The sequence below is a fragment of the Neolamprologus multifasciatus genome, chromosome 10 (assembly GCF_963576455.1).
Source record: "Neolamprologus multifasciatus chromosome 10, fNeoMul1.2, whole genome shotgun sequence".
In the NCBI taxonomy this organism is placed as follows: Eukaryota; Metazoa; Chordata; class Actinopteri; order Cichliformes; family Cichlidae; genus Neolamprologus; species Neolamprologus multifasciatus.
The window spans coordinates 245,294-266,773 of NC_140448.1; the positions used below are offsets into that span (position 1 = coordinate 245,294).

Consider the following 21,480-nt stretch of genomic DNA (forward strand, 5'->3'; position numbering starts at 1 on the left):
CCACCAAACGGTCAAAAGAGACTTGGCACTTATGTTCGCGTAGAACACAAGATTTTCAGGTTTTGGTGGTCAGAGGACCTCCCAAAACGTGATGATCTCAGGTGGAGTTTTGGTTAGATCATTTTTTGACCACATGTAACTGATGATGCCACATTATTTACCCACTTGATAAATTCAAATTTAGAGCTTTTACTGGTGTTATAAAAATCTTGACAGACATAAATGTAAACTGCAGCTTGACTGGTTGACACATATTGTACTTAATGCATGCTTAATATGCAGTCACTGACCACTTTATCACATCTGTTCAGCTACTTATTAAGACTAATAACTAATCAGCTAATTTTACAGCAGCAACCTAATGTATTTAAGCATGTAGTTATGATCAAGACGACTTGCTCATGTTTAAACCAAGCGTCAACATGGGGAAGAAAGATGGTTAAAAAGTGTCCTTGAATGTGGCGTTTGATGGTGCCAAAAAGGCTGGTCTAAGTAGTTCAGCAGCACTGTAATTTTCCCACAAAGCCATCTCTAGAATTTACAGAGGATGGTCTAAAAAAGAGAAAGTACACAGTGAGCAACAAATGGCAGCAAATGTCTGTGTGAAGATTCTGTGTTGATACCACAGGTTAGAGGATGGCCAGAATGCTTCAAGCTGATAGAAGGCAACAGAAACTCAAATAACCACTTATTGTAACCAATGTGCAATGCAAAAGAGCATTTCTGAAAGTGCAACACTACAAACCTTGAAACAGAACAGTATCAACTGTTCAGGCTAGTTGTGGTGGCATAATAGGGGGATATTGTCTTGGTACACTTTTGGCCCCTTAATAGCAAATTGAGCATCTTTCAAATGCCACAGCCTAGTTGAGTAGTTTTGCACACTATGGCCATTCCTTTATGATGATTAAGGCTTTTCTGTGGTCCAACCTGATACTGTCAAGGTCCAACTAATGAAGTGCCCCGTGAGTGTATGTGGTACTTCTAGTTATTCTTGTCTTTTTGTCTGTTTTTTTTTTTTTTTTTACTAATGGTATTTCTCTTAACTCCTGCTCTTCACCAGGGCACGAAAGTGCTGGTTGAAAATTCGGACAACTACACTGTAACTGCCATCAACAGAAAGGATACGGGTGAATACAAATGCTCACTGGTTGACAACGAGAAAGTGGAGGCCTCCCAGAACATTGTTGTTAGTTGTGAGTACTTATGACATAACCAGAGCTAAAGCATACTATAACATAACAAAGGACCAAGGACAAATGACTGTGGCAGAACAAACAAAATATAATGTTTCCCACCTGGAGTGAACATTTTTTAATTCCTGTTTATAACAAGGCACTTTTATTCACGGTAAATGAAGTCATACGAGCAGAATAATGGTAATCAGATTTAAATTTTTAGAACTCAGCATGGCAGGGAGACAGTGTGTAGTATCAGGCAGAGAGCAGGAGAACTAACTGGAAATTTCTGACAATGAGTAAGCAAAAGTGGCAAAGGGCAAGGACCTCAGACATGAATAAAACAACATCTATACATGAGCAATGTTGTCAATGTCATGTTGGCCTGGCTAGCTAGTTGGCAGGCACCAAGGAGCATTTACTGATGCTTTTGGGTTGTGTTTTTTTTAACTATGTTTCCAGCTAAAATAATATCCATAAATTTAAACTATTCAGAGGTACAAATTAGCTTAATCTACAGACATACTTAATCATCACTGATTAATTACACTGAATGAGTATGAATATGTTATTCTAGTGTTATTATTGTATCATTATTATTATCCTATTATTACCCCACACACCCAGCCGTCCATGTGATGCAAAAGAAAATATGAATCATCAGATCTTGCCACCTTCTTCCTTTGCTCCATTGTCCATTTCTGATGCTCACGTGCCCATTGTTGGTGCTTTAGGCGGTGGACATAACCCTAACTGGTTTAGAACCAGAATGAAGTTTTTCAGCAGTTTGGGCTATAGTAGCTTGTCTGCTGGACAAGCAGTAGCTTGTCTGCTGGACAAGCAGTAGCTTGTCTGCTGGACAAGCAGTAGCTTGTCTGCTGGACAAGCTACATGGATTAGTCTTTGCTCCCCACGTGCATCAGTACTCCTTGGCCACATTTGACCCTGTTGCTGGCTCACCACGATTCCTTTCTTGGAACACTTTTGATAGATACAGACCCTTGCAGATCAAGAACACCATTGTGGAGAGGCTTTGACCTAGTTGTCTAAGATCACACTGTGGCCTTTGTCAAACTCACTCAAATCCTTATGCTTGCCCATTTTTCCTGCTTCTAACACAAATTTGAGGTGTTCACTTTCCCCCTAATATATCCCGCCCACTAACAGGTGCCACTGTTATGCATGTCACCTGTTAGTAGACAGAATGTTATGATCAGTATATCTGCTGTTCAGTAATAAGCAATTTGTCTACGGTGTGGCCAGATCGATTTGTATTTGTTAGTCAATGATTTATCAGACATCTTTGACAACAATGATAGTGCTCATAGAAGAGATAAAAGCTGAGCCCCCAGCAGAGGATTGTCAGACATTGTGATATCAAAGTTTGTCACTGGGACCTACAGTTTTCATGTGGCAACCGTCTGTTTCTGGGCATCTGAGCAGTGATTTGTGATGTGATGTGTCTTGAGCAGCAGCAATTTCCAATCTACACAATTTTCTCAATTTTCATGTTTATAGAGTTTATTATACTGAGGTGTAAAAACAGACACAGCTGAAGTTTTTGGTGCCGTTTTAACATTGTCCTCTATGGGCAAGGTGGATGGGGGAGGCTGCGCTTCGGTGACATTTCTTAGGGAGAACCATAAATCTTATCTCAGTGAGGATGACACTGGATGAAAGAGGACAACAGTTTTTCAGACTATTCTCCAGCCTCAGTCTTTACAGTTGGTAATGTCAACATGCAGTAGTGGGAACATTCTGTTTACTGTTACTGTTTGAAAACCGTAAAAGATATGAAAACACTGAGTAATACCTGAAAAGTTAAAGGTCTTGGGGCCCATTAAAAGTTTTGCGTTTTTCTCTAGCTCAAAGTATGCTGAAGTAGTTAAGTTTCAATGTAGGGTGAGTTTGAAGAGGATTTGATTTTAAAAAAAAAATCATAAGAAGTTTAAAAGTTACAAAAAAAAGTAACAGCACACCTCACCAGAGGAAGCTGAACATTTTGGTATCAGAACTTTTTTTGTAGCACAAAGTATGTGGAAGTAGTTAAGTGCCAAAAATGTGCAGCAGGATAACAATCATGTGAATGCTTAAGAGAAAGTTGGCAAATGGCGACACGGTGAATGAATACTGTGAATATAATTAGAAGGTGAATAAATAGAGAGTGTGTTTTGGATAGCACAGGATGATTACACTGTGAAATAGACGTCATCTATAAGTTTTCAGAAAACAGGTAACAGGAACAGAAAATGACACTTTACCGCAGTGAGAGCCAACACACTGAATCAATGGCAGTTTTTTCCTTTGACCTAAAATGGCCAAAATGAATGAAACACTGTGCTATCACACTAAAGAACAACAAGTGCTTTACCGTGATAAAACAATAAATAAACAGTAAAGAAATAAAATTTTAAAAATTAACAGAATTGAACTTACTTGACTCTTTTTTCTTTTTTTTTTCCTGTTGTATGTGTTGCCAGACCTGGACCTAAGTCTGAGTCCCACTGGAGAGGTTGTGAAGAACGTTGGGGAAACCCTGTCTGTGAAGATAGAGAAGAGTACCTCAGGTGATGCTAAAGAGTTATGGAAAAAGGTAAGGACTGTGTGAATACATTGTTTTTCAGAAAAGAGGCATTTAAAATATTAAAGTAAATGAAATTGTTTGCAAGAAAAGAAGACATTTTGTGTCTTTGTGTAATATGGCTGTATAAACTCCATGTTAGCTTCATGATATTGAATTTCCACTTAAGCTAACATTCCTGTGACCTTGAACAAGAGCAGTGGCTAAAGAGTAGAGAACTATTTGACATCATCTGATTTACATATCTATTACCTGTCCTTCGTAGGGCCACATGCAAAGGCAGCTGAATAAGTAAAACTTAACCAAATTTGGTGATAAGCAAATGTATATTTTGCTGTTTCACTTACATAAGAGTTAAAGGTCCAGATTATTAAAACACTGACTGTATGTGATGCTGCTTTGCAGAATGGAAAGATGGTGAAGAGACCAGAGTTTAGTAATTTGACCTTTGCCGATGCTGGAGACTACGTCTGTGAAGTTTCACTGACTGGTCTGACACGACGTCAGAGCTTTCAACTAGTCATAGAAGGTGAGGAAGAATTCAGTCTTCACACACATTGATACTTGGCAGGACCACTTGGCTTCATATTTTAATACACAATACTGGGGTCGCTGTAGCTCAGGTCACCTACTAACTAGAGGGTTGGTGGTTCGATCCCAGTCTGCTGTTGATGTTATTGTCACTGAACTTATAGCCTTGAGGCTTCTTTCATAAATTCTCTTGAACTTTATACCCGATGCACCTTCACTGTAAGATTTACAAGGGCATAACAACTCAACAATGTTTAGTTTGGATGTCTGAAAAAAAAACTATATGTTGTAATATTTTGTAAATTCAATGATGTTGCATGGTCTGATGCCAAAGATAATAATGTAAAAAAGAAAAATAATGTGCTTGTATCAGGAAAGCCTCGGATCACCAGCCTTACTAAATATCGTGCTGCTGATGGCAAAGACACAGTCCTAACCTGTGAAGCTGAAGGAGTACCAAAACCCCAGTTCCAGTGGAGCATCAATAACCCAATAAAGGTAAGTGTTGTCATTGTGTTTTAGTACCTTAAGCACATGTCCAGTTAGACAGTGGAGAGGGTATCAGAGGGTGGGTCGATCCCTGGCTGCTCCAGTGTATGCAGCTGTAAGATAAAAAGGAATAGAAAAATAGCATGTATGAACTCCTACCAGAATGATTTTGCTGGATGGGTTTACTGTCAGATTTATTTATATAGCACATTTCCAAAAGTTTGTGCTGCACAAAGTGCTTTACAAACTAAAAAGGAACTAAATAAGGCACATGAATGACAATGATACAATAAAAATATAAGATCGAAAGAAAAATACAATAAGATAATAAAAACAACAAAGAACAACAATGACTCGAGGCTATTAAAGCAAACAAAAAATTGTTCAAGTAACATGTGCTAGAAGCCAGTCCAAAAAAATGTGTCTTCAGTAGAGATTTAAAATTTTCCAGTGTTTGTGAGTCTGGGACCTGCCACAGAGAAGTCTCTGTTGCTACAAGATTTAAGTTTAGACCTTGAAGTGGATAACATGTAGTCGAAACACGTTCAGAGACATTAGTTGGAAGGTATGACTTTACCTTGGCTAGCTGTCTGAGATGGGTAAAGCTACTTGACTAGTGACTACTGCACTCAACTGTCTACACAGTTTAAAGAAACCATGAAAGTACACATCAAGGTTTTTAACATTTGTCTTACAATGAGCAGATAAAGGGCCCAGAGTACTGTCAATATTTACTAACAGAGATGCCAAAAATAACCATTTCTGTTTGGTTTTCATTTAGTTTTAAAAGATTTAAGGACATCCACTTTTAGTATCTTTAAGGCAATTAGTCTCTTCAAGTCATCTGCAAAACAGTAAAATAAAAGGTTATACTATGAAAAAATAGACCCCAGTGACAACATACACAGTCAAACAAGGCTGGACCCAAAATTGACCCTTAATTCACCCATAATTAAGAGGGGCTATTTTGAGCCATGTTCATATAAAAGGTCCTTCCAAATAAGTATGACTGAAACAACTGAAGAACAGATCCTTTAAGGAGGATATCATGGTCAACTGTGTCAAAGGCTGCTGCCAGGTCCAACCACAAGAGGGCAGCAGGGCTGCCAGAATCCACAGTTAATAAAATATCATTAAAAACCCCTAAAAGTGCTGTCTCAGTGCCGTGTAGTAATCTAAAACCAGATTGAAAAATTTCAGAGATCCCATTAAGATGAAGGTGTGCCTGCAACTGTGAGTAGACCTATTTCTCTAAAACTTTTGAAAGAAAGGGGTGCTTTGAAATTGGCCTGTAGTTAGCCAGAACAGTTGGGCCCAGACTGTGTTTTTTAAAAAGGGGCTCACCTATAGCCACTTTAAAACATGATAGGGAACAACCTGTAACAAGGCCAGTGTTAATCTCTGGATATAAAGGCCAGGAATATCAAAAATATTTTTAGTACACTTAAAAATTAATTTAAAATATCAGAAAATCCTTGATGCTTTCACAGCTTAAGTTAATTATCCCAGGATCAAGAAATGCGACACAAAATTGACACACTATTAAACCATTAGGTGCTCGTCTTTTAGGTGCTGATCAAACTTAAGAAAAGTTCTGGTCATAAAATCTGAAAACTCTTGGATAAAGTGCTTATAATTGTGCAAAGGCACAGGATTATTCAGGTGTAGCTCAAAAAGCTGGAGTTCGAAACTCGAGAATGAATAATCCTGCACTGCTTTATGGCAACGAAAATGGGTGTTGAACACTGTAGCTAAACCAGCACCACTAGGTCTGAGGGAGGCTGAAGAATAAGCTGGAGGAGCTCGGGGCTCTTCAACTGGCAGGGAGGTTGTTCCATCCTTGCAGGACTCCACTCTGCAGGTGGGGGAGAGACATAGGAGAGGTGGAGAATAAACTTAACCTGGGTGTCTGTTGTCTTGTGTAGTCTGGGAGATGATTGAATGTTGGGGTGGGTACAGTTTCCTCTGCGGTTATCTCACAACTTAGACATCCACATTACTTACACTCTCATAACACACACAAATATATAGGGCCTTGAGGGTGGGCACGTTAACGGCGTCCAGTGGACGGTCTGTGTATTCAAACCTACCTCTGGCACCGGTGCCCACCTCTCAATTTTAAATCCATGTAGACATTGAGGGTTCTCGGGAGGGGCCGTGCTAACACCTGCTGCTCTCTGGCAGCAGCACCATGCTCTCCCTTGTTGGGAGGTATGGGGTCTTCACACACCCCCATTCTCTACTAGCCATCGGGGCGGGGGGGCTGGGAGGAGATGTTGGCTGTCCGATTGGCCTCCCTGCTGCTGCGGAGCCTGGGACGGTTTGCTTGCCTCCACCCCGGAGGGAAGGGTAACATCTCTTGGGTCTGGGTGCCGTTTCCCCCTCGGGGGGCGAGGGTACCTGGACCCGGGGTATAGAGTATGTTTGGGGAGTGTTATTGTGTACATGTCCATTTATGTCAGTCCTTACGTTGGGTGAGTGCTGAGTGTTTATATATGTGTGCATGAGGGTGGGAATGCATGTTTGTGTCTGTGTGTGCCTGTTTGTCTGTGTCTATATGTCAGGTCGGGTCTTAGACTCCACCTCTCTGAGAACTCCCAAGCCCTCCAAAGTGTGGAGGCCTATCTCCCCTCACCACACTCCCTGCCGGTGACTGATGCCCTCAGGGGTCGGTGCATTGGTGGTTCTTGGTGTCCGGGGCTGGGCGCTCAGGTATGTACCAACTCACTCCCGGTGGCTACTTGGCGGGGCCTGGCGCCTGTTGCTCGGTCAGGCCTTTTCAGGGGCGCGGGGGATCTCTAGGGGCAACAGGCAGGATCCATCTAATAGTATACTCATCTGGTCTAGTTCCATTAGAAGCACAGAGATGAGCCCTGATTCTGGCGAGTGTACTAGCCAGCTTTTCCCGTTTCCTTGGGCGCTTCTTCCAGTGTGTAGCATAAGGACATGAGGATCCTAGGACATTTTGAGATATTATATATTGAAAGGAAGAGAACTAACATCATGACACCATTATGCAACTGACAAAGAACATAGAAAATATCCTGTAGAATAGTTAAGCCAATACAATGTGTGTCCTGTGTGCCTTCAGGAGGAGAGCTCCTACATCAATGGCAAAGTGATTCATAAAATCACCATAGTCCCCAAGGAGAACTTGACTGTCACTTGCAACGTCAGTAACCGCCTGGGACAACATGCGGAGACAATCAGTGTTTCCTCTGGTAAGTTAATGCTGTGAACTACTTAGTTGGTTGGCTTTATTTTATACAGACGTGAGGAGTGAGAGAAGTGTCATAATTCTGTGCAGTGGATAACTAAAGTCAAACAGGTTTGAACAGGCATCTTCTCAACATCTTTTAAATTCCAGTACTGTAATGCTGCTTGAAGAGAATCAATTAGTCTGTACTAGCCTAATTAGGCAGCATTTATGATCCAATACCAGCTAAAATTCAAGCTGGTCCTGATCTCTTACTGATGTGTGATGTGCTTCTTAATCAAAAGTAGTGTATTTCAAACTATACCTTTTGTAATGAATACAAGACATCAGATTTAATGTTCTTATTGTCTAATTATGAAGCTATATCTATATACAAGAAATAAAAGACCTGAAAAGTCAATAGATATATTCAAGAAAATATTCGATTAACAATCAAAAACAAATATGATTGATTGGAAAATATTAATACAGCTGCAAAACATTCTACAATTTTGTTATCTATCTTATGCATTAAATATTTAAAGTTGTATTTTTATTTGCACCACCCATGTCTTTCAATGTGAAACTTTAATGTTTTCCTTTCTTTGAGAGTATGGTCAATTCCTTTATTTAAATGTAAATTTCTACAAGTTATTTAGATCTGTTATCAACCGTAGTTATTTGCTGATTTAAACTACTACAGAATGTGTTTATATAAAACTTGCCATTCAATTAGTGGAAAAATCTTTGATTTCCTATTACTTAATTTGACTTTCTTGAAATTATGTTTATTTCACAAAAAATACATAAGAAATTATACATAATTGCAAATTTAACTGCTCGATCTGGGTTCTGTGATTATGCCTGGGCCTGGGAACCATGCCCAGGCATTATCAGGAATGTGTTTTAAACATGTACATGAAACACAAAATTTATAAATGCTAATTTACACCATTGAGACCTGCTCTGAAAATAAACTGACTAGATGTAACACTATCTGTGAAGCTATGGTCACAAGTTTTAGAACAACCTCATTTTTCTAGTTACTTATTGCAATTCAAGTCGTTCAAGTCCAAAGACTAGTGTGAAATGGTACAAAAGTAAGTGGTGAACTGCCAGAGGTTAAAAAAAAAGGTAAGGTTACCCTATACTGATTAATAATGTACATTCCACACTTATAAATAGAATATAAAATATATATATAAAAAAGGTCAGTCTGCAGAAAAAACAGCTATGCTACGGTCTGTAACACAACAGAAATTATCTGGTGGGGACGTGGAGAGAGGCAGTGACTGAATCCTTTATGAAACTGCTATATTAATCCACTTTTTCCAACTCATCCAATTTAGGGTCAAGGGGGTCCTTGTCACATGTATTATAGGGCAAAGGGTAAACAGGTGTCCAGTCAATCACAGAAAGAGAGACAACCATTCATGCTTATGGCCAGTTTAAAATAGCAAATTAACTATCCCATCGCTTTTGGCTATGGCAGAAGGATTTGAATTCAGGGCCTACATGCTATGAGGCAACAGTGCTAACTGCGGCAGTGCTAACTACTGCACTGTGTTGCTGGTTATATTATGAGATGCCTATTCTTTTCTATTCATTATTCCCTTAATATATAATGCATCTTTAGGCTTTAGTGCTTTGGTGTTATGAAATGCAACATTCCACTGTGCACTGCCATTATTGCCGTCTTGCAATCTAAACAGATTGTTTCATGTCACTAAAGTAAATGTGAACAAATCTCAGAATTATAAGCATTGCATAAAACAGTAGACCTAGCTGATAAAATTGCATTGCTTGAGCAAAGAGGATCTCTGTAGTTCCAGAATCATTGTGAATATGCTAAAGAAGACACATTATGTAGTTTTATCACAGCTCAACTTGTTTGTGTGTGCATGTGATCGTATGTGTGGGAATATGATCATTTTAAGCTGAAGCTGTTTGGTGCTGTGTTTACAGGATCTCGAGAAGATCAGGACCAAGCAAAGCTCATAGGGGGTGTTGTGGCAGGGCTCGTCCTAGTTGGTATTATAGTGGGACTCATCTGCTGGCTCGGCAGTAAGAAATCAAGGTATTGCCCACAGTGCAGTGACTCACAGGGCAGGGTCAAAGTCATTCTGTAGGTGCATCATAATTGTATATTCCTATTTTCACCACAGACAAGGAACCTGGAAAACCAAGGAGATGATGAATAGATCTCATGAAAACGAGAAACTAAAGCCCAGTGACTGTGTTTAAAAGGCACTAGCTGAACAGGTAAGCATTTGGTTGTGGAAAGCACATGTGCAGTCAGTTTTAAAGGTAAATGGTTAAATTAAAACCTAGTACAATTCCATTCCATGTCTCATTTCTTTAGGTTTCTCTGTTTGGCCATCTGCCCTATCATTTTATCATAGGAGGTGGATGATGGACAAATAGCTTTTGAAAATTTCCCAAGTGCTGCTAAACTGAGCAAGGAATTTTAAACAGGCTTTTGCAAACACCCTAGTTTTATTTTGGATGCTTACATATTTTACTTTTCATGAAAGTGAGAAACTACCTGGGTCAAAATTATAAGCCTCCCTTATGTTCATAGTTAGGTCCTTTCTGACTGCTAACACCGTGCAGTCATTTGCAGTTTTCACCAAGTCTCACACATGTCTCCTGAGCAATCCCAGGCTGTTCTGCTTTGAATTTCTCAAGCTCCTCCACATTTGATGTTCTTGCATAGCGGACCTTGGTTCAGACTTTTAATGGGATTCAAGTAGCAGCTTTGTGCAGGCTAGACAGAAACATTAGCTTTGGTCTTCTGGATGTAGTTCTTCAGTAGGAGCGACGTACGTTTTCAGTCGTTGTTGTGTTAGAAAAAAAACAATGACCAGGACCCAGTTTTGCTACTGACTGCTTTAGGTTTCTTTCAAAATGTTAACATATCCCTCTCTCTTGAAAAATGAAATTTTCAATCTCAATGAGATTTTTTTTACCTAGATAAATAAAGGACTAATAAAATAAAAATTCCTAATGATTCCTTCCACCTTGATAAGATTAGCAGTTTTGTTTACATTATCAAGGACAAAGGATTACAGATCCACTGCACAGCCAACTCTATTAAGAACTATGTGCTTGCTATGTGGTCTTGTATACATGTTCAGAGGTTTATATGTGAAGACCTATTCACACGGGTTAGTTGCTGTATCCCACCCTCCCAAGGTGTGTGTCATAGGTGACATAAGTGAATTAGATATGGAATAAAATACATCATATATAGTCCTTACTGTCTTTTGCATCGCTAAGAAACTGTCCTTGTGAACTGGGAAAAAAAACAAACTTTACAAATGAACTTACAGACTAAGAGTACAGTTTAGAGTTAAATATTCAGTCTGTTACTGTTCTTATTGTCTTTCCTTAGGGATTAATAAATTAATCTGATTGCCTGTTCTGATTGGAGAAACACATTGGAGAAAATATCTGCTTCCTCAAAAACAATTAATCCCTAAGGACATTATGTGGTTACAGTGTCTTCAAGAAAATTAGACTGCATTAAATTAAATAATACAATATATTACAAAGTTATGAGAAATAGCTCTAATGTATACACATAGCTCAATTATAAATATCCAGAAAATTACAAAGAATTATACATGTCAATTAATATAGATTGACATTTTATTTTCTTATTTTCACTGTAAAGAAAACGCATGTAACTATTGCACTGTGTACTGTGAATTAGATGGAGTCGCCGCTCAGTGGATTTGGGTAATCTCAGTCCCTCACTGAACATGCTCCTCTCTGACACTGCCTTAAGGGAGTCTGGAGAGACAAATGTTGCAGGTTTTTATTGCTGGACATGGTGCTTACTGGCTCCAAGGCAGCTACCTGGGCATGGTTGCTGGCCTGCTCCCTTTAGGGTTGTGGTCTGCGGTGCCCTCTTCGTGTTGCACTGGGGGCTCATTTAAAAAAAATAAATAAATAAAGTTACAATATTTACAATACATACTGAAAAATAACTAATCTAGCTCTTCTAGATGCAGAAACCTTGGTCACACAACAATACACAGTGCATATATCACAGCAGTGGCTTGTGCTATGGCTCAATAAAACATTTTTTTTAAATCAGGAAGGATTAATCATACTGACCTTAGTAATTTCTTTCTAAAATAATGCTGCTGTTGTGTGCCAATAAAAATACTTTCTTTTCTCAAAAACTATTATTTTTAGAATTGCTATGTTGGTATGTTTGTAGTTTAGATCTTGGTTCTAAATGTTTCTCTGACTGCTGAGTAGTTACAAAAAAAAGAGACTGAACTGATCAGAAGCGTTTGAATATTTGTTTGCTTTCAGAGGTTAGATCTGATTCAGCAAAACAAAATACTTATATAAATCTGGATTTGCTGAATCAGACCTCAGTCCATCCTTGTGATATGTTAAATTCAATTCAGTTTAAGTACTAACTAAAATAAATTGATATAATATTAAATATATATTTAATATTCCCTGTAAAAATATTACATTCAGATGAGTAAGCACTTTTGCAAAAGTGGGAAGGAAAAACTCCCTTTTAACAAGAAGGCATCTCCGGCAGAACCAGGCTCATGGAGGGGCGGTCTGCCATGATTGGTTGTGTCTCATATTGGAACTTCTGGTTTAGATAGCTCTACGTCTGTGAGTCATTGTCCACAATAGGGATTTAAATCAAATCCTTTCACTGTTGTGCTCTCTAAGACTGTGAGTTTGGAAAAAGTGTTGGTAGCATTAGCATCCTCCTGTGCCTAAGTGAGAAAAAGAGTGACAGGAAAGCTGCAGTAAAGAAATGATGTCTTACTGTTGTCTGTGTAAATCGGTTGGATATTCTTCTGTCAACTAAGCTTCTGTGTGTAAGCTTCTACTTTTTTTGTGGATCTGTGCAGACAAATATAAATTTTGATGTACCTCTACATCATTTGCAGTCATCATTACTAAAATACATGTTCATCATATTTCAGTTTTGGCTGGCTTGACACGTTTCTCCCATTACTTTAGGTTATTGCTGCACGACACTACCAACTGGTCATCTGCTGTGAGCTTGAAACTTTGTTTATACTATAAAACTATTTGTTTCTGCCTACTTTTGTTTGAACAATTGAATTCTGACAACCAGCCCAACACCAACAGAACACCTGTTGGTGTCCTTCTGCTCTATGGATTTCTCCTTTGGTTGCTACCTACCCATAAATGGTTTCAGAAGGATACCACTAAAGAGACCCGCTACAATTGACTAGCTCTGGATATTTTTCAGCTCAGCCAGAAAATGGAAAGTTGGATTTCCATCCTTTACCAAAGATGGGAGAATGAACTGCTGCTGGACTCCCTGGAAAAACCCACCCTGTGTCAACCCACCAATACTTCTGTCACTCCCTGCAATTGTTCATCTGTCAAAACAAAAACACAAATTAATTCATCAATAAGCGGCATGTCAGCACAGCTGATACATTCATCAGGGAATTTTCAAAGTGTACATTACCATTCCTGTTATCCTGTGATGAAATGATGGACAACTTCTCTAATACAATTGCTCAAGTTATTGAGACTATTGCTCCTGTAAAAACTATTAATATATATGGTCCACCAAAAGCACCCTGGAAAAATAGTGAAAGATGGCAAAAAACACTGCAGGAGAGTTGAGAGAAAATAAACTACAAATTAATTAATTTAGAAATCTATAAAAATGCGCTATACTGCTAGAATAATTAAATTAACCAGAAAATCCTATGTCTCCCAAGTGATCAACGATAACCAGTCTAATTCTGCTTTTTTTTTTCCATCCACTGATGAAGTATTTTATCCCTCCAAAACCATGCTAACTGAATTCCCTTCAGTAAATGAGTGTGATTAAATCATTTTCTAAATATGATAAACGGCTCTCTCCACTCTGGCAAGCAAGCGTTCTGGTGACAGTGGGAAGGAAAAACTACCTTTTAACATTCAGAAACCTCCAGCCGAACCAGGCTCAGGGAGGGGCGACCATCTGCCAGAACTGGTTGGGGGTGAAGGGAGGCGACAGGATAAATGCTATGAAGAGAGTCAGAAATTACTAATAACTAAAAATTAAATGCAGAGGTGTGTATTAACACACAGTGAATAAAAAAGGTGACTGAAGAGGAAACACTATGTGCATAATGGGAATTCCCCAGCAACCTAGACCTATTGCAGTCTGAGGCCTCAGATCCAGCCCTAACTATATGCTTTACAAAAAGGAAAGTTTGAAGCCTAATCTTAAAAGTAGAGAAAGCATCTGTCTCCTGAATCCAAACTGGTTCCATAGAAGAGGGGCCTGAAAACTGAAGGCTCTGCCTTTCATTCTACTTTTAAATACTCTAAGAACCACATCCACAGTCTGAAGGCCATTATACACTGAATGTGCTGCATAAAAACAACAGAAAATTCAGGTTTTTCTGGATCCAAATTTGTTGTGGAACCTTGGCATAATTTTGGACAGTGATCTCAATTTTGATAATGCCATGAATAAGGTTACTATTCATGTGATTACTTAATTATTCTATTACTTCACAAAGCTCTCAGTGGTTTGGGCATCCAGTATATCTCTAACCCAGTCAGACCTCTTAGGTCACCAGGTTCAGATCATTTAACTGTTTCCAGAATCAGATCTGAGTATGCTTAAGGTGCTTTTAGGTACTGGGGTCCTCTTCTTTGGAACAAGCTACCTGCTCACCTGATCAGTTACATCTGTGTGTAAATTCAAAATAAGACTTGTAGGCCTGTGTAAATAAAGAGGTTTCAAGTCTTATTTTGTTTTGCTTCATTCAGTTTTGTTTTATTCTGTTTAGCCAATGTATTTATTTATTTTACTGTGTGAAGGCATTGTAAACCTACTGTTTAATGTGTCCTTATTTTCTGTATTAAGCAAATAGTTCATGTAATGAAATGTAGCAGCCTGGGATCGAACCATAACTCTTCCAATTAGGAGATGACCTACTTCCACGGACACCCCAAAGTATGCTTTTAGTTTGAATTAGCCTATTTTTTGCAGACTTGGACCCAACTGGGTCTTGGCTCAAATCAGAACAGATTTGGACTGAAGGTGGGGACAGCAACTGAACACTGGAGGGGGAAAAGATGAGAACTACAGCCAAATGCAGCCTCAGAATTCACTGCCTCAGCAGTGTGGGCTAGACCCGGCTCAGTCATCTTGCATGTACTTCCTTATTTTTTTTTCTTTTTCTATGTGTATAATTATTTTTATTTTCATTTAGTTCAGTTATTTATATTTAGTTATATATATTTTCCCATTTGAAGTGAACTAGCAAGTAAGAATTTCATTGCTGAGCGTAACCACTGTTTTCCAGTGTATGTGACAATAAACTATTAATTCTTGATGGAGGAGGATTTTAACTTGTTTAACTGACTGACTTGACTTCTTCTGGCTTTGCAGATTTCAGTCCATCTTCTTGTAGTGTCCTTCCATGTAATGTCAGTTTTCTTCCCACATCTTTGGAGATTTGAAAGTTGACATTGCACCACAAATCACTTGCCCTATGCCCCTTGTTTTTGTTCAAAACCAGGATACAAAATGAACAATAAATCCGTGAAGAAGCCATTAAAAGTCTTTATTTTTTACAATTACTTTGAATAATTATTATGTTTTAAGGCTGTAAAACTCCTCACTACACACTTTATACGCTTTTCTCAGATAGGCATGAACATTTTCACATTTTTCTCTCTTGTTTAAACACTCTCAGTTCAAACCTTTGTAGAAAAATAAGTCCAGTATTATAGAATGAAACCAGGGGCAATTCTAGGATCAGAGCTGTTCCTTCCTGGAATAAACAAACATACATATCCTAACCTTAATTACTGGGGGAGGATAATGAATGATGCTCATAGTGAGTAAAAAGTGCATGACTGAGTGCATTTTTTATGGACAGAGATTCACTTTTAATGTGTATGTATATTAAAATAAAAATACATAAAAAATACACCGCAAAAATAGAAGAGTCTTCGAACTGTACAAATGTACAAATTAATTAAAAAATGTATAAAATGGAGGCAACTTTGCCTATCGTACGATGTACAGCTCCTCATTCCACCAGGGCACTGTTTGGCATTTTCTGAGAGTGCGCAAATGTGGTGCATGTACTGCAGCAGTCATACAGACAACTAGATGGTCCAAAGGTTGGCCTACCTATTATTGGCTGTATATTCATTTTAATCTCCCCAATCAATGACAATGTTATGTTGGAATGTTGTTAAAGAGGTTCAAAAAATGTTTCAACAAGGCAGAACAGAACTTCCAGATTATATGAGTAAAATTAGGTTGTTTTTTTTTCTTTGTCAGTTTAACAGTTTCTGTTTTGCCTGTCACTATTCCCTGTCTGTTTTCTGGCCTGGTTCTTCCAGACCTTGTACTTTCTCCACACATTTCCCTCTTTCCTCTCTCCTTCTTTGGACTGACAATCATACACAAATAGATTGTATTCAATTAGATGAAAAAATTACATTAATATGAAAAAAATACTATTAAGATCAATAATAAAAAAGTCCTCTCTCAGTGTACTTTCAACCAAAAGGCAAATAACCGTGGTTGCGTGTACATGTAATAAAATATATGAATATTGAAACACTGATCCAACATTATTCTTGATTGACGGATCATTTGATCTTACACTTTTACCTGAATGTGGCTCCTTTTTTTGAAAAAACTTCCTTATATCCATTATATCCACACAAACACACACACACACACACACACACAACAGGAGTTATAAGGTTAATGGGACTTATAAGGTTATAAGTCAGTTAGCTAGTTAGTACCTTGGGTTTAATATCGGCACATGTGCATGTGCCGATATTAAACCCAAGGTACTATACTCTCTATGGAATGAGAGAAGCCGGTTATTTTGTCATATGTGCATATGACAAAATAACCGGCTTCTCTCATTCCATTTCAAACAGGACAGTGGTAACAACCAGAGGCGGAGCCAGACATTTTATACACCTGGGGCTTAGCCCTAAAGTTTATATAACTATTTAGCCTTGTTGTGCAAACAAGCCTGCATAACTTAATAAATATAGAATTTGAAAAATAACAAACCTAAAAAGATATTAGATACATATTTTGATGAGTTTTGGCAAACAACCACTTGACTAACATGTCTGTCTCACCTTGTTCTATCTCTGTTCTGTCCTCATTATCCTCTCCATCCCCCTCTCTGTTCCTCTCTCTCCCTCTTTGTGCTAACAAACAAGCCAAACACCAACATCATCAAATATACAGTTGAAACCAGATATTTACATACTCTTCAGATAAAAACACAAACACGTTTTTAATTGTAAAACATCAAATCAGACTAAATGTTTATTTTTTTGATTGATAAATATAAAAAACCTATTTGTTAAATTTAACAATAAAGAGAGAAATTGTATGCATTTCTTAATTGCAAATGGCACCCAAATTGTATTCAAAATTAAGCCACACTTATGGAGGTCCACAATTCTTTTCCTGGTGTTTTGGTTGATATCTCTTGATTTTCTCATGTCAAAGAAACAGGCTCTGTATTTTTGGGGTGCCTTATAAGCATCCACAGGTGTGCCACCAATTTATCAAATGGACTCAACTTACCTATCAGAAGCTTCTTAAGCTTAGAATGGAATCGTCTGGAGTTTTCTTATTAATCGAAGTTTTTCTTATTAATTAAAGACACAATAAACTTAGTGTATATATACTCCTAAATTTATTTCAATATTTATTTATCTAAAACAAAAACGTTTACTCTAAATTGATGTTTAACAGTAAAATAAATTTCTTGTTTTTCCCTAAAGTGTATGTAAGTATCTGGTTTCAACTGTGGATATACTGCTGTGTACTGAAATTCCTCTTGTTTCGCATAGATTGTTTTTGTATTTGTATGTTGTTCAATATATTATTGAACAACATACAAAGCATAATATAATAAAATAACATTTACCTGAGTTTTCTCTTTGAAATAAGCTCCTTATGTCCATTGTTGTGTATATCAGCACATAACTGAAACCGATTTGGAGTGCTTTATTTAGCCGTGGAGGGAGCAACTGAAAATATAAAACACACATGTAAGCTAAGACTCTCTAAAAAAACAGCATTGTTGTTCGGCTTTTCATTTCGCCACTTGTTGGTTCACTCGAAGAGCAAGTAACGAAATATGGGTCAAGTGATCAGTTTGATATCAATCTTTTGTGATGCACCATTATATTTACATTGTTTGTATAGTACGAATGATTTGCTTTGGTACCTGGTCAAACTAAAGCTCTCCTCTGTCTGCCTGTCTGCACTTCTCCAACAAACTCGCAGTCAGCAGCTTCTCCCCCCTCGCTCACATGCGTAAGTGCTGTGCTCAGTCGCCTAGTGTCCGAGCTCAGATCATACCAAAAATAGGGGGAATTTACGACGTGCGCTATGTGCTTCGAATATTGTGTGTAGTTTTTGTTTTATACAGTTGTCAGTCAGGCATCTAACTATAAAACAAATGACACTATAAAAGACCATACGGTTACGGTGAAACCTTGGTTCTCTTAGTGAGCGACTATCTCTCCCCACCGTTACATATTCCATATGTACAGGGTATGACCCCCCTTGGTCGTGGTGTGTGGCTACTTCTTTAAGACACTCCGGCTGTGTCCCATTTCAGGGTCTGCACGCTTGAAGTACGCGCACTACGCGTACTACGTACGGTGCGTACTATAAGTACGAGAAGTGCGGAAGTGAGAGGCTTGTGAAATGGGACGGTATATGCTTCGTCGCGCTGTTCAGGTTGCCTAGCAACCATGATACTAACCGCGAGACACGTTACATACAGCTTTGTTTGACATAAATGAAGGAGAAAATTGTTTTGTTGGTCAATCATTTTTGACATCACTTTAATTAGTTGAGTATCTGAGGCTGAGACCACAGGACCGTAAAACATGATTGTTGGGCTTCATTTCTGTGCTGAACAGTTATTTAAGCTAGTAAATAATAATTTGTTAATGTTGTTCATGAGACTAAAGTCATCTCACTATGGTAATGTAAATATAATATGGCCAATATTATAGTATATATATATATATATATATATATATATATATATATATATATACATATATATATATATATATATATATATATATATCAATCACTGACTTCCAGCTTGTTGTGTTTGTGGATATATGACTGACTTTAATTATCCATAAAATCATCAGATTCTCTGTAAGATTAAGGTCGACTATATATATATTTAGAAGTAGAGGCTTTAAAACCAAGTTAATGCTGAAAGTACAAACATCACTAGTGTCACATAACTTTGCCGACATGTGGCCAACAGTAATGTTTTAATGTTCTTCATTATTAAACATTCGCACATGAATAAGTGACGTCATATTCAGTACTTACTGAATTAAAACATTCGACAGTTCACTTTTCGGCCGCTCTCTTCTGCGGCAAAATTATCCACACCCACCGCCGCGCTATGAATTGTGGGATATATGGGACCACGAAGCGTGCACCGGACCACGCTTGATATTTGGGGAAATCGACGGCGCATTTGGAGTATGCATTTGAAGTACACTTCGAATTGGGACAGCCGTCGTCGCGTGGCGGTGACGTAACTGCACTTGAAATGCGTACTTCAAGCGTGCAGACCCTGAAATGGGACACAGCGTCCGGCTCGCCCGGCCACGCTCCACAGCTCACGTATAAAACAGCTGTGCAGACGTGACACCGATGATAGTTTGATCGGAACATGTCTCCAAGCGGCGTGACGGTGGAGAGATAGTCACTCACTAAGAGAACCAAGGTTACACCGTAACCGTACGTTCTCTAGCACATCGAGACTATCTCTCCACACCGTTACATATTCCATATGTACGGGGTAACTCTGTAAGACACCCGGCGAGGAGAAAGTGCAACCGAACCGCCAAGAGTGAAGGTGCCGGGAGTCAATGACAACACACCAATAGACACACCACCCTGGTCAGGGCTTTGCAGATGCGAAGGCCTCTCACTCACTGGCCAAAGTGTCAGACACAGCGAGGTCTGACAAGCACAAACCCACGGCATGCGGTTAGAGCGATGGAAACGCCAGAAGCATGGGCGGTCGGCTAGGACGAGCCCGTGTGCACGCTCACCAAGGATCCCCAGCTGGAGCCTGGGCCCAAACCTGGAAACCTGGAATCCTAGGAGCAGAGTGAGGAGAGGAAGTGTAGCTCACCGAGCCGCTGAGTGGGGACCCCACTGGCCGCGCAACCCTGCAAGAGGCGGGCAACGCCAGACAGGAAGTAACCCTCACGCACCTGTTAGGGCATGCTGCCCTGCCCGGGGAAGGCCCGAAGGGGCAACAAGGGATCAGGGGTGGGGCTATCGGGGGAGGAGCCAAAGACACCTACTCCCGCCAGCATGGCAGCAACCATCTGAAGCCGTGCACCTGCTGTGTTTGCTCACCTAGCCGCTGTGACAAACCATCCTACTTTGGCAAAACGTCCTACCGTAAGTAGTTTATGCACATTTCTGCTGTCACAGAGTAATTCCAGCACAAATTTAAGTATGCATGATGGTTTGCCACTTAACTTTGCCCATCAGAGTATGCTTGTAGCTCATATTCATAAAGCCAGGACGGTTTGCCACTTCATTTTACCCGTTAAAGTATGCTTGTAGGTAAAATTCACAAAGGTAGCATGGTTTGGCACTTAATTTTACACATCAGCCTATGTTTCTAGCTCTTATTAACAAAGGTAGGATGATTGGCCACTGAATTCTGGTTGTTAAAGTATGCTTCTAGCTCATATTCACAATGGTAGGATGGTTCACCACTGAATTTGAGCTATTAAAGTATTCTTCTAGCTCAGATTAACAAAGGTAGGACGATTTGCCACTTAATTTTAGCTGTTAAAGTATGCTTCTAGGTAACATTCACAAAGGTAGGATGATTTGGCACTTAATTTTACCCGTCAGAGTATTTTTCTAGCTAATATTCACAAAGGTAGGACGGTTTGCCACTTAATTTTGTGTTGTGCGCATGCGCAGAAAGAACGGGTAGGATGGTTTGCCAGTTTTGATGGATTCCCAGAACACCGGCAGCTGCACAGCGTGGTCTAACCGGCGAATATGGCTATTTTTCGAGGCAATAAGCCGGGGAAGGGAGACCAACCAAGGGGAAAGCTAAGGGCCAGCTAAGGGGTATCCCCTTAGGGGAATACCAGGGGAGAGGCAGCGCCCGCGGAAGCTGCCGAAACAGGCTCTTGATGGACGCAAAAAGGCCAACATTGTAACATCACTGTTACTTTACCCTGGGTAAACTTTATACTCAGCACTCTCAAGTAGTGATGTGTGAATCATGAATGAATCGTTCAATACTCGAGAATCACTTTACTGACTCGTAAACAAGCCCAACTGACTCATTCACTGACTCATCCCTGTTGCTGTTAGCAAACTAATTTCATTAGTAGAAATATATCTACCTTATAATTAAAATTGTGTGGGGGGGCAACAGCCAGTTTCCTAACAGAAACATTTC

The 21,480-nt window shown here is 39.1% G+C and overlaps 1 protein-coding gene across 3 annotated transcripts in view; it reads left to right on the forward strand.

Moving 5' to 3' along the window:
- The window catches only part of alcama (activated leukocyte cell adhesion molecule a), a 334,175-nt gene that overhangs the window by 21,683 nt on the left and 291,012 nt on the right, over positions 1–21,480 (forward strand). The window contains exons 8-15 of one of the 3 annotated variants that reach the window (XR_014876328.1): positions 1,064–1,196; positions 3,659–3,771; positions 4,165–4,288; positions 4,664–4,788; positions 7,871–8,000; positions 9,941–10,052; positions 10,141–10,237; positions 12,980–14,197. Coding sequence is in view for 2 of the 3 variants with exons in the window: in XM_085173845.1 (XP_085029971.1) it covers positions 1,064–1,196; positions 3,659–3,771; positions 4,165–4,288; positions 4,664–4,788; positions 7,871–8,000; positions 9,941–10,052; positions 10,141–10,219 (816 nt within the window). In the remaining variant the exon portion in view is untranslated. Of the gene's footprint in view, positions 1–1,063; positions 1,197–3,658; positions 3,772–4,164; positions 4,289–4,663; positions 4,789–7,870; positions 8,001–9,940; positions 10,053–10,140; positions 10,238–12,979; positions 15,073–21,480 lie in introns of those variants that run through there. The other 2 variants (XM_085173845.1, XM_085173846.1) reach the window with 2 other exon arrangements.